The 13,675-nt window shown below is 40.5% G+C and overlaps 1 protein-coding gene across 4 annotated transcripts in view; it reads right to left on the reverse strand.

The window, feature by feature from the left end:
* Nucleotides 1–13,675, reverse strand: part of LOC6731320 — a 58,105-nt gene that overhangs the window by 10,046 nt on the left and 34,384 nt on the right. For 2 of the 4 annotated variants that reach the window (XM_039291286.2, XM_002078440.3), the window contains exon 2: nucleotides 9,236–9,274. The exons of the other annotated variants lie outside the window; for them this stretch is intronic. In XM_039291286.2, the coding sequence (XP_039147220.1) occupies nucleotides 9,236–9,274 (39 nt within the window). The remainder of the gene's footprint in view (nucleotides 1–9,235; nucleotides 9,275–13,675) is intronic. 4 annotated transcript variants of the gene reach the window in all.

Below are 13,675 nucleotides of genomic sequence, written 5' to 3' on the forward strand. Positions count from 1 at the left end.
TTATTCAATTTTGAAAACTGCACTGGCAGCGAGAAGAGATATGGCGAAAGGGGAGACCCGTCAAGCTGCCTTCACTTTCATCAAACTTCTGGCATTTGACGCCGTACTGGCTGCTTATTAAAAACTCAAACGCCCCTCGAGGAGAGCTTCTACGCTTCTTTTTGGCCCACTCCTCGTTTTACCCGCCAGCAGACACTTGGCTGTCGAGTCGAGTGCTGAAATATTGCAGCCTCTGTGGGGGATCCCCCGATTCCCAGGCCATTCCTGTCTGGATTGCCCCGTCTGCTGCTGTTTGTCATATTCCATTCCACAGTCGAGTGGCATTTTGACAGAAGGCGTGGAGGCGAAATGGGTGCACGGGAAAAATCCAAGGATCGGGGAAACCTGCGGATTCACCCACTAAGCACATTATATAGGCAATTATATTCAAGTGATACCTATTGAAAACTAATGGTACGCACATCAACTAAAAACAAAGTTATTGAATGCTACCTAATTTTTAAAAGTTTGCGTTTCCCGGACTTAAAATAAATCAATCAAGTATTTAAATTTATAGTCTTGCATTTAAAATACATTTATTTTTGGAAGCCGTTTGCATTCAATTCTTATCTCATGCTTTATTTGTATTGCTCGACTTAAAATTTCGTTATATTTATAAACATTTTTCTCAGTGCACTATCGTAAATTGGAGCAGAAGGAGCACACTTGATATCATATCAAAGTGGAATGCTTTTATTTATTAGCTGCATGCGAAATTGACTTGGCGAATACGGGGAAATACAGGCAAAAAATTTGCCAGTGATATGGAAATTCCAGTTAGAAGAGATTTGAAAATTGTTTGATATGAATTTTCCTGCGCATTTCGCGCTGCATACTTTCGGGGGTTTTCATGTCAAATTGCGCATACGCCTCGTGTGACGAGCGGAATTATTTTGAAAGGAATTATAGGAAAGGCAAATAAAAGTTGGCCAGATAAAACGCGCTTCGAACTCCAAAGCGGAAAGAAAAGTTTTGCATTGAAAAGTTTTTATGGTGAAAATGCAAATACAGTACGCACTCGCATAAATGTTTGGGTTCACTTGGGTAATTGTTGTTTACTCATTGTATGCATCGTGCCGTCTCTTACTTTCGCGTAGCAGCCTTCTCTTTCTGCGGATTGTTACCTGCATTTGGCTTGATGCGTTTTGTTGCATATAAATTGTATTTGTTGAACTTTATAATGGCTATGAAGTTGATGTTTTTACGAAGCAATTTGCAACAACTTCTGTCTGTCTGCCTTCCTCTCTCTCTCTCTCACTCTCTCTCTTTCTCTCTTGTTATTTTCTTAGAGCCAAGCTCTTCGCACACGACTTTTGCCAAGTTTTCTTTTGGGGCTGGTCTCATAAATTTTTATTATGAATGCACATATTTTTCCCGGGTTCAGTTGCAATCTCTCATTGTTCTTGTCTCTTTTCCGCCGGCTATACCCGTCTCTTTCGCGCGGTGCTGTCTGTGGTGCGAATATGGGGCTCAGTTGGTGGCCGAGTTTGGTGCGGTTAATATGCATTTGGCAGCTATTATGGCATTCGACCATAAATTTTGCCCCGAAAATGATAACTTGTGTGGCATAGTTTAAATGGCCAAATAGCAATGGTTTCAATTAAATTTCATAGATACAATATTTGCTTAACATTCCCGGCCTCATCGAGCATTTATAATTTAATTAAATCATTTCCGCACCTTCGATGCAGCACACGATGCACATGATTTCGACCTTATTTATGTTGTGCCTGGCTCAGCATTTACGCAAATTTCCCAGGTGCCTTATTTTTCATTCATTCGCAACAGCAACAGCCATACTCGTAAAACCAAACAAGCCGAGCGTGCCTCGAAAAAGGCAGATTAAAGTCCTTTAAGGCCAACGGCGAATGAATTATAAATGATAAACCGACTGAACGGTGGCAACCTTTAACAGTTTCACCTCACATCTTCGGGGGGCCCTGAATCGTTTGGCTGGCATATGACCCTTGAGGGGCATATATACTTTACATATGTACATTTACTCGACTGCATATTCATTCACTCCCTTGGTCATTTCCACTGAACTTATGCACACATGCAGGGGGTTTATCGAAATCTTTCCATATAAGTATTTGCTGAGCAGAAAGGTTGTTCTTTTTAAAATTTGTGAAAGTGCAGTCATCATTTGAAATGTAAATTACAAAATAAATAACAAATTAAAATTTAAAAAATGTGTTTAATTAAATTACCTCGAATTAAATTAGTTAAATGACTACAATTATTTTCTTTCCTCTCTTTTCAATATGTTATGGCTTCTCTCTGCCTTTCTGCCATTAAGCATGTTAATGCTGACCACGCCCACACACATGAGCATGGGGCGGAAGGTCACTGAGGCGTAAGGGGAGGCGGTGGCCCTGTCTCTCCGTCAGTTTGCTTGTCAGCTGCAGCACCAGGAAGCAACAACGAGGTGGCCCTTTTGTGGAACATCGAAACCTGCATTACAATGAACCTGCTGGGCACGTCGCCCCTGCCCCGTCCACTCCCCCTGCCACGCCCCTCATTACCAAGGCGCCCGCCCTCATTTTGGCCCTTGTACAAATGAAGTTTGGCGCACCTTGCTGCCATTTGGCTGAAACCGAGCCACGGACAGGGATGCACATGCTGACCTCACCTCGTGCAACAATGGACACAGTGTGCCGCACCACGCCCACAATTTAATGCGGCCTTGTGGGAGGCAAAGAGCAATGGGCTGTAGGCATTCAGTTTGGAATGGGTCCATTTGTAGACTTTCACTTACGCTGAATGTCTATCTGTATCTGTCCGTTTTGACTGACAGGAATGTTTGTGTTCGGGGGTAGGCACATAGGCAAGGAATATCCTGGAAGGATATCTGATGGAAATCTGCACAGAAAAGGGCTAAATTACAGGCTTCTGACAGCTGTCAGTCGATGGGTTCAGCGGAAGTGAACGAAAGACGTGTCAAAATCACAAACGCATGTCGCTTCATTAGCATTTATATGGAATTTCAACAGAAGCTAATTGAAATTAAGCAAAAACAAGGCCTTTTACTCTACGAGTAACACGTATAAAAATAATTTGAAAAAAATTAAAAATTTGAGGCTAAAGAAAGTATGAATAGTGAAAACACCTTACTAGTGAGGTATATTTTGTTTTGCAATTATATCTGTATCTTTATGAAAAAAAGTAACTGCAGCCTACTTGAGCAGCCAGCACTTGAAACTCTCATTAATTAGCCGGCTTTTCTGTTGGCAAAGAAAGTCTCAGCCATCCGGGACAACATTAATGCTCCAGGGAGCCGCAGAGCGCCTTAATACCCCTATTCTGCCCACAACTATTTTGCAATTCAAAGTTGCGAAAAACCACAGCGGGCGCCAAAAGTTTACTTTGCATGGAGATAAAACCACAGAAATACTTGCCAACAACTGCCTGCGATCTGCTGAGACCCCCTCTAGTTTCTCGGAAAATTTCGACCTGGACATGTCCAAAGGGCTCGGGGCTTTTCCAGGACACATGAGCGGAGCTGAGGGAAACTCGCATGCAGCCAAAAAGTGTCAAATTTATGAACGGCTTGCTAAACAAATTTGAAACTGCAACGCCAAGGATGCAAATGGGTTGGGGTACTACCAGAATAAAAAGGGGTTGAAATCGGGGCCAAAGTTTAAAGCCAGCTTCTGGGCGAAACAAAAAAAATAGGAGGAACCGCAAAAAGTTTCAGCCTGGTCAGCAGTGGCCGGAAAAACCGCAAACTGCAAGAGAAAGGAGTGCAGCCAAAAACCGAAAATGAATTTTCAGTGTTGCCAACTTTCTGTGGGGAGGCACCTCGTGGGCGTTGCATGGCGAGTGGGCGTGGCCGAGTTACGCATATTATTTGTGCAACGCAACTCTGGAACTCGTAAACCGAACGCCGGCGCTAAACGCTGGCCATAAATTCATTTAGTAAGGCAACATTGGTCATAAATTTCCAGGCTATCGATTGCATCGTGAACGTCCGACGTCCGAGGGCAGTGTAAAGGTTGTTGGGGCGAGGGGGGGCTGCCGGGAAAAACGGCAGCAGGAAAATAAAAAACCAAAAGGCTACAAAAGCAGTCAAAGCCAAATGCCAGAGGCGATAAAATAGTTTATGCTTGCTGCTTATGTTTCTCGCAGGGAATATCTGTGCAATGGAAAATGAAGTTGTTGGTAAGGAAAAACATGGTACAGTAAAATGGGCAATACCATTTATATACCTTCAAACGTTGGAAACTCCTTAAATGTGCAATACTACAAAAAAAAAAATCAATTTATTCATGATTAAAGAAAATAAATATATCTTTAGAATATATAAATACTGTGTTTAATTTTTCCTTGTCTCTGTTATCTAAACTTAGTTTGGCATGCTTTTCTTTCAGTTGTTTTCCTCAATAAATCACAGTTATGTTTTTCCTGCCAATCGAGCAAAGCCAATGGGAGTTTTTCACACTAGGCCAAAAATCATAACAAAACCAGCTGCACAAAAGCGCTTCAATTTAAGCGGAAACGGAAGTAGACTTACATTAAAAAAGCAATAGATGGCGCTAAAACTCATTGAAAATTCCATGCTTATAATAAATGTGGCAGCAATTACTGCCAGCGAAATTAAAAAAAAAACATTGAATGTGCGGCAGTTGTCTCCAATTTAAATTGCGACTTCAGGTCCCAGACTCATTATGACCTTTTTTGGGTTGCTGGCAAAACTTAATATTAATGACTTGCTGGGAAATTAATTTCTTCACTTGACTTTCACTCGTCGTCGGAGGGGAAAAAGGAGACGGTTTGGATGTTGCTCTGGTCTGACGTCTTCAGTTTCCCGATCCCATTTCCAAGTCCGTCTTTTTTTCCTCAACCCCAAGTGGGTCAACATTGATTTCCGTCAGTTGATGGCCAAAGAAGCTGTCCAGGCGATGGACGCAGCTCATAAATATTCCAAGCGGCACGCGCTGCCCGTTGAGCCACCTTCCCTCCTCCTTGTCAAAACCCCCCTTGCTCCAACGCCTCTGCCCCCACGCCTCCCTTAAGACCGCCTTAAAAAGTGGCAAAACGAGGCGACAAAGTTGCTCAACATCGATATGTTGGATTGAAAAGGGGCGGGGAAAATGCTTGGGGACAGCGGCACAACTGCAGAATCTGCTGCACTGATTGAAAATAAATAAATTTGTTCAGTTGATGGTCAAGATGGCCAGGAAAAAAAAGCGAAAATCTTGAATAAGTTTACGAGGGACCAAGAAAAGGAAATGCAAGCAATCGTTCTCAAGAAATCATCTCAATAAGTTGCTCGTACTTACAACAGAAAAATCTGTATCAATTGCTCTGAATGAAGTAAAGTATAAGTTTCTTGGGAATTATAAAAGTGATCCACAAAGGATTTAATATACGATTTAATTTTGCAAAATATTGTTTATTACAATAATAAATCTAAACTGACTACAAAATGCTTTTTCATAGCTGGAAGCTCGCTGAATGAAAAATTACGAAGACTTTGATTATTTTGTGGTACTTCCAAACAACATCTTCAATTAAATTATGGTGTTACTAATGATTTTTAAATACCCAAAGCAAGTGCTTCTTGTGTGTGTTCAGTAAATAACATTTAATTATGTGTAATTCCTTGAAATTATGTCCTTTTATGTGGGAACCTCTGCCACCGCGACGTAATTTTTGATTCTCTGCTCAGTTTTTCACATCTTACGCATTTTCGTCGAATTTCCCATTTATGTTCATGCATTTTCTCGCATTTTGTGCTTTTTGGAACAATTGTGGTTTTTCGCCGGGAATAAATGGTATAAAGTATAAACATAACTCACACTCCGAACACTCACTAAAGATATTCAGTCGCAAGTGTTTGTCGTGCATATTTAATGATGTTTTCTGGAAGTTATCAACTTGCCTTTGAGACGTTGCAATTTATTGATTTCGCCCGTGTTTTATTTAATGTCTTACTTTTTCATCATTTTATCGGGCCATGACAGCCTTTTGGCTTGAATAAATGATGATGCTGTCGATGTTAAAGGGCTTAAAATTCACGACTGAGGGAGCATTAACATTTTGAAAGTTTCCCAAGAATTTTGCGGGCTCTTTGGGAATTTCAAATGGAAGGGGTAAGCTGCAGAGTCAAACCCGATTGAGTTTGATTTTGTATTTTGGGTTCATTGGCTTTGACTTGCGTTCATCTTCTGAACTTTAAACGAATCGTTTCTTCTTGACTTTCTTCTTGCGTAAGATTTTGATAATTTTCGGTTAAGTAATTTCATTAACAACGAAAAACTTTCAATTGACAGCTGATAAGGGAAACTCTTTTCTCGATTTTCCCTCCCCTCAAATATTGTCAACAGTTTTTCAAGACCAAGCTTCTCCAGCAGCTTCTTATTAGAGGGATATTGTGTCGAGAGGGAGATACAAACATACATATGTGCATATATCCCCAGTTTATCGTTCATTAAACCCTGTGAATGGTGAACAAGTGCCCGTGTCTGTTTTTCCTATCTATTTCCCAGCACCAACACTTTGAACTCTGTCTGTGGTTTGCGCCGTGAAATTTTCTTTGAGTTTTCCCGGTTGGATTACTGCTGATGCTGTTACCCTTTCTTCCTGCTATTCACAGATTTACAATTACATGCTCCTCGTTGAATGCAGCTCGCATTCCCCATCCCCTCACCGCCCTGCCGCTTTTCCCTTGTAGTTGCCGCTTTTCCCACTCTAATGGGGGCTAATGAACTGTGGTTGCGGGCTGGGTGGGGAAATTGTAGCTGGGGGCGGAACCCATAACAGGTAGATTTGTGTGTACACTAATGTAATTAGTGAAGTGATGATGATACGTCTAATTCAATTGTGGATATATCCTCGGGATATCGAAGTCGGGGGAGGTGCAGCAATAACCATATTAATTGATGAAGTATAAAGAAAATAAGAAATGGGTTTTTAATAAGTAAAATGAAAAAATCCATTTCGGATCACACATTCGAATATTTTTTTAAGCCATTACAAACGAACTAGCATAATATTTATTGTACAAGCAAAATAATAAATCAAAAAGCCGCTTAAAGCCTCTTTTATTGTTGTTTTCGCTCTTTAACAAATGCTCACCTCAGCCAAATGAGAACTTAGAAAGGCCGTAATGGAAATTGAAATAAAGCAATTAAAATTCCGTGCTGGCAGCAATAAAATCTGCCACACATCCATAAGCATTTAATAATTAATCTTTGTTGCGCAAATGTTTGCATTAAATTAAAATGGCATGCGAATGCATAAAATTTATAGAGGCAAATCTGAACAATTGAAAGCCGAGCCGTTACGAGCTTTTTGCGGATACCAAATTCAATTTGATGTTTGGATGTTCGGACGACATTTAAATATTTGTTCCGAATATTTTCGCTGATATTTAATTATTTTTTTGGTGCGCACTTATTGCCGCACATATTTTAAGCGTATTTCTAGAATAGAACCAACAAAATCCGATTGTTTCGCGGGGCTTTGGGTTTATTTTTTTGCGGGTCAAAACAAATGGCATTTACTGCCATCTATGCGTATTTAGGTTCACTGTGGTTTGTTGACGGGTCATTTGGGTCACTCTCTTTGGGAAAAACAAAGCCACAACAACACAAACATTGACCCACATTTCAATTTATTTTATTTGCTGCGGGTGTCGTTGTGGCACACTCGTGATTTGTGCGAGAAAAACACAAATGAAAGTCATAAATTTTGGCACAACATGCCAGGGGCTGGTCCCGTTTCCCTATTGCCCCTTTGCCCTTTTCCCTGCCTACATTTTCCCATTTTCCAACTATTTATCCCAAATAGATGTGGGTCACAGGGTAAGTAATGTTAGCAATCGTAGGATATGGCCCAGACCCAAAGACATTCGCCAGTCAAATCAGCGTCAAGTTCGCGAGCCAACGTTTCAATTAAACTAAGTTCGCCGCGAATGATTCAGTCCATAAGACTGTCGGCAGACGGGAGCCAGACAAGTCACGTTTTCTTTTTCCAGCGCCAAGAGCTATATATGGAAATGAGTTGGTCGGGGGTACATGCATACCCTACATGGAAGCGGATTGATCGTGAATTTTCCACTGGCTTTGAGCTAGTGTTGAAGAGCGGAAGTGATGTCGAATATCTGGCGAACAAAGATGACTACTTTATTCAAAAAAAAACCTGTGCTCAGTAAAATTATCTTATGGTTACTCAATAATAATAATTAAGCTTCTTGAAATATGCCATTTGGAATTTATATTAATTTTAAATATTATTAATCTCCCGTTTCATTCTTGAACTGAAAACCCGAACTAAATATTCCCTAGAGCATACACATCTCCAGCATAGATTTTCCACCCATTTTCCGATGATTTTGCATGGCAGTCGGCGGCAGTCGACGCCAGTTTTTAATTGAATATTCAATGCACAGACTTTACATCGGCATGGCGCATATCGAATTGATGGACAGGCCTCCGGTGGGTGCGCTACTCTCGATGACAGCCATGGATTGGAGCGGTCGAGTGGGCACCGGGGAACAAATAGAGATCCGTTCTCTATTCAGTGTGTAAATATTTGCGAAACGATTGCAGATGCAGCCGGAGATGGGGTTTGTGGACTGGGGATTTTTGAGCTGGCGACTGGCAACTGGGGACTGGGGATCTTGTTGTTGATGGTTGACCAACAAATTGGTCACGATCGTTAAGCAAGACGCCTATTGTAATTGTTCGGAATCGGAATCGTTTGCAGGTCATCCACCCGGTGCTCACCAGATGCATTTACGACTCCGTTCACATAGACGATCGCCACGATGATGGGGGCGTATGTGGTATATGGCAAGTTCAATCCAACGGAAGTGCCGGCAATTGTCAGGAGTGGTTGCACTGTGGTTTCGGTTCAATTTGCGTGTCTATACTTTACATGACACATAAGGACTCGACAAGCAGTTTTCATGTAATTCACTATATTTAAAATGAACACACAATGGCTTTGTGTTTTAATAACTATTAGTTAGGAAAACACTAGATATAACAAAACCTCAACAGTAGAAAATGCATAAACTGCTCTAGAATAATCAGTGGCATACCGAACTAAGTGTATATTAAGGGAAATGTGTATATAAAGTAATAATGTCTATTTACAGATAGCTTGTGCATCCGCTATTATTTTGGCCACGACTGTTTACTGCGGAAACCGACATGTGGGTGGGTTTTATGTTGGTGGCGGTACTTACATGGCCATCGTTGTCTTCTAATGTCTTTGCAGCACTTACCTGCAACAAAAAGAGGAGGGGAGAAAATTATTGCAGTTGCACTCTAGTTGGGTTCAGAAGTTTCGCCAGTGGGCGGATCGAAACAAAGTTGCAATTGTCTAAGTCAGAGTTCTGTAGCATTTCTGCCACTTGCTAATGTGAGGCAGCCATTCAACCATTCAGCCATTCGGGGCTGGCCAAAGTTTCCGCTCGTTTATAGGAGGTTATAAAAATAGTTACAGCCAGTAGTTAAGCCCGCAGACAAAACACTGTTGCCCAACAAGCTTTGGGGAGTGTTTTGCCAACATGATTTTTGAATTGGTGGCAGATGGAGTACGGAAATACTTGAAAAAGTGCACTCGAGACTAGGCATATTATCAAGTTCATGTGAGAAGCTCTCGAAATGAAGGCCAATCGATTGCAAGTTGCTGATTTGATGGGGGTAATAAAATAAACTGGTCTCAAATGTTTTTTACCTTAGTAACCAGCTTTAGATAAATATTATACATTATTAATGCATTGGCGAAACCATTTAACACTTGCTGCAAAAAGTATCCATTCCCATGTAATTTATTTTCATTACACATCAAATTCAGCACATAAGCGGATAATCTTTTTTTTTCACAAAACATTACACTTGCAAGGGCTGAATGCAATTATTTTTTCTTTTTGTTATGCCTTTTGAAAACTCCCCACAGACATAATCAGCTCATATGCAAACATTGCAGAAACCAAACAATAAATCGTGTGTGGGAGTGCCTTGCTAGCCGTCTCTTTCTGCACTGCTACTGCCATCTCTTTCGGTTAGTGCGTGTGCGTCGCTTCTGCAACCTGCAACTTGTTGAGTCACTTGGGTGTTTAGTATTCAAGTGTCGGCTTCCAATGGATAACGAGCCATCAGTCATCGGTCGAACTACCAGCCAAAGCAGACCATCTAACAAAATCAACGGAGACTTGGCTGTCTGTCCTGCGGCAACATGTTGCCGATGGGCAGCTACAATGTTGCTGGGAGGATCGAGATGATGAATTGCAGGTCACTTAAAAACTGGACATTACTCTTGCTTAATCAGTGTAAGATATATTTAACCATCAAACTAGCTACCTTATATTTAAAAATCATTTTGCAATGGATTGTAAATCAAACTTAATACCATACATTTTGATTGCCTTCAATCGATCGACTCGGTTGCTATCTCTGGATTTCAGTCTTATGACAAGTGAAACGGCTGAGCTGAAGTCAATGTAATGTATAATATTAAATTGGTAAAAATCCCATGGCGTACATATACTTTCTTGCATGTTGCTGTGGTGCAACTTTCACGCAAACAATTCCGTCGACAAGCATTTAAACTCCTTGTTGTAAGCAAAAAAGTCAACTTTGCTGTGGGTGGTCCGCAGCCTTGCCTTAATTTAATTAGTGCAAAGAAAAGATTGCCACAGTGCGCAATTGAAATAGTTTTCAATCAACAAAAGTCAATTAATACGCTATAAACGCCACCAACACATGTCGCTCCAATTTTCGCTTGGTTTTTCCGCTAAATGATTTTTAATTGCTCAGACAATCGCGAAGCAGCTGGCAAAAAAAATCCTAGACAATTGGCCAACAACGAAATGAACAAAAAGAGCTGCATTGGCTAATTGCTAGCTCGATTTGTACCAACTTGATTTATTTTAGTTAAGATAGAGCTGCTTGTATAGCTTTGCAGTCGTTTTAAAGACTTCAAGGGGGGTCGGTGATTCATGAAAAATAACATTTACATTTTCTGTGCTTAGTTTTCTTAGGCGGCAAGGCAAGAATTCTATAACTGACATTTTAAACAATTTGTGTCAATTGCTTCTCTTATTCGATGAATATTTTAGCTGCTGCTTTAGGGGTTTTCCAACACGTTGTCTTCATAAATTTAAATTGAATGACTCCATCATGTTTTCCCAGCTTTGGCAAATTATTCCCTCAATTTGGGAGTCATTGGTGTCAACTGCAGTTGAATAATGCTCGTATAAATTATTCAAAATTCGTTTAGAAAGTGCGTGCCTGGTAACGCCTCCAATTTGGTTTAACTGGGTGCCAAGCCCCAAAATCACCTTAAATAATTCCCTTCACACCAAACGAATTATGTAAAAGCGACAGAGCTATTACAACCACTTCACTGAACACCCTACTTCTCTGTCCCGTTTTTCTCTAGAGAAACAGTGGAAGGATTCAAGTCCCAGGCAGAGAATTGCCCCATTCCCCATTCATTTTTTTTTCGATGGGGATGTGGGCACGCGACAATTAGCACTCCATTGACACATGTGCGACAAAAGCGGAGAATTGGTGAAAGGGGGGAGAGAAAGAGATGGGTGGAGAGCCAGCGAAAGAGACGGGCAGATAATCCCACCCTGTTTGCGTGTTGCTTACCGAGAAATGGAGCATTTTATGCTCCAATAAAAATAATTAAGTGGCGTAATTGATAATGACTTTTTTCCTCCGTTGTTTTCTGTTTGGTGTGCCTTTTATTTTTCATGTCATAATTTTGTGAATTTATGGCATCATTTTAAACAGCGTCACCAGTGTATTTTTTTGTTCACTTCTTTATTATTTTTGTGCGGCGTCAGAAGCGTGTCAATTTTATAATCGATTCGATAAGCTCGGCAAGTGAGTTTCGGGTGGAAGTGAGGATGCAAATGAGCTATCAGCTAATTATGAATGTTTGTCGCTGGCGTCGAATGAAAGTGCAAGTGATAGGGCAATTTCCAAAGTGTCACCAAAGATCAGAGTGATGCAAATGAATTTCCAAGTGACGAACGAGTTTTTGTTCAATTCAAATGTGGTTCGGAATGCGTGAATTCAATTAGTTCACATATCTGGCATACAAATAGTTTATTTTTAAAGGCAATTAAATTATATTACAAATTAGTATTCACATTTTAGTGTATATCGAAGCAAGCTTAAAGCAGTAAGAAACCTTTCAGTATTATCAACTATTTCAAGTTAAATGACTAAACCATACACGTAATAGCTGGGTGTATTTTATGTGGAAAATGTTTAAAGTCTCTAACTTGAAATGCGAATGCAAAGCTTCCATTGCTGCAACTCAAGTTTGTCGGCTGTTGAAATCTTTTGCAACGCACTGTGTGCCTTTATTTATGTTGTGTTGGCCAGAAATCTTTATTTACGCTCTCAATATTGGCAACTTCAACAAGCCCATAGATCACTATAATGGCATTCGGTCTGTGCACTCCGTCTCTTTCTGTGCGCTATTGTGCGTCTCTCTCTCAACGGTTCTTACTTAGAGTGCTCCGTCTCTCTCCCTCTCTCTATTTCTCCCCCCGGTTTTAGCCATCAATGAAGGCCGCCTTTTTCACTTTGGTAGGCAGTCGTGCGGGGGCGGTGGGCGTGGCAAAAGTTCAACGGTTCGACGGAGCACTTGATACTTTTTATGTTCCCGTTGTCATTGCACGTTGCACTCTCCGCTTGTCAATGGCAGTGCTTGAACAAGTTTTTTCTTTGCCCAGCATTTTTTATCCATTATTCGATTTTTTCGAACTTGACTAGTCGGTGTGTGCACAACTGTACAACAAACAGGAATCGCGCTGGGAATTGTTGATGCACTCGAGATACTCGAACTTGCAAAAAGGAAAAGTGAATCAGGATGGCAGCCGGGCGGAAATCCAACTAAATCAATGTTGAAGTCCGATGATGAAGTCGAGCAGAACTGAGGTAAAAATGGCAAGAGGTGCTGAACTCGAATTGAGAGCAAATTTGGTAGTGTAGAGAGTTTGTAAATAAATTCGATAGCAAACAAAAACAAATTCATTTAATTTGTTAAAATTCAATTAAAATTGGAAATTGTACGGCTTCATAGACCAGTAATATGAAAAAATACGTAGTTTAGGGGACCAATTTTCAATAGGTTTTTGCACTGTTTGGCGCGAGGCGAAATATTAAATTAAAATAAATTAGAACAGATTTCGTTTGATATTTTTCCATTGGCAAGTAAAAAAACAAAAAATTAATTAAACATCCCTTTTTCCTTCCCCAATTCGTGAATCTCATTAATCGAATCGATTTAAATACCTATTAACAAACATTGCCGCTTCAAAAAGGGGAAACTGCAGCGAAGCCCACAACAAGTATCTTTTTGCTTTGAGGAGCGCCGCTTAATTTATTGAATGATTCCAATGACTGACAATAAATCTCGCTTCATTTCCCTCCCGAAACGGCAGGTCAAACGGACAAACACTAATTAGCAATGCCCACTTTCGGTTTCGATTGTATCAATGATTTCAAAATGTATCTGGCGAGTGCATAACTTTTCCAGTGCCCACTCACTGTTCGATTTCATTTTCGTTTCCACTCTCATGGGTTGTAAATACTTGTGCTCAACTCGGATTTATGACAAGTGCTGCATGTGGCACTTTTATTTCTGCACTTTGTTTATT

This window comes from Drosophila simulans, chromosome 2L (assembly GCF_016746395.2).
Source record: "Drosophila simulans strain w501 chromosome 2L, Prin_Dsim_3.1, whole genome shotgun sequence".
NCBI classification, from domain to species: Eukaryota; Metazoa; Arthropoda; class Insecta; order Diptera; family Drosophilidae; genus Drosophila; species Drosophila simulans.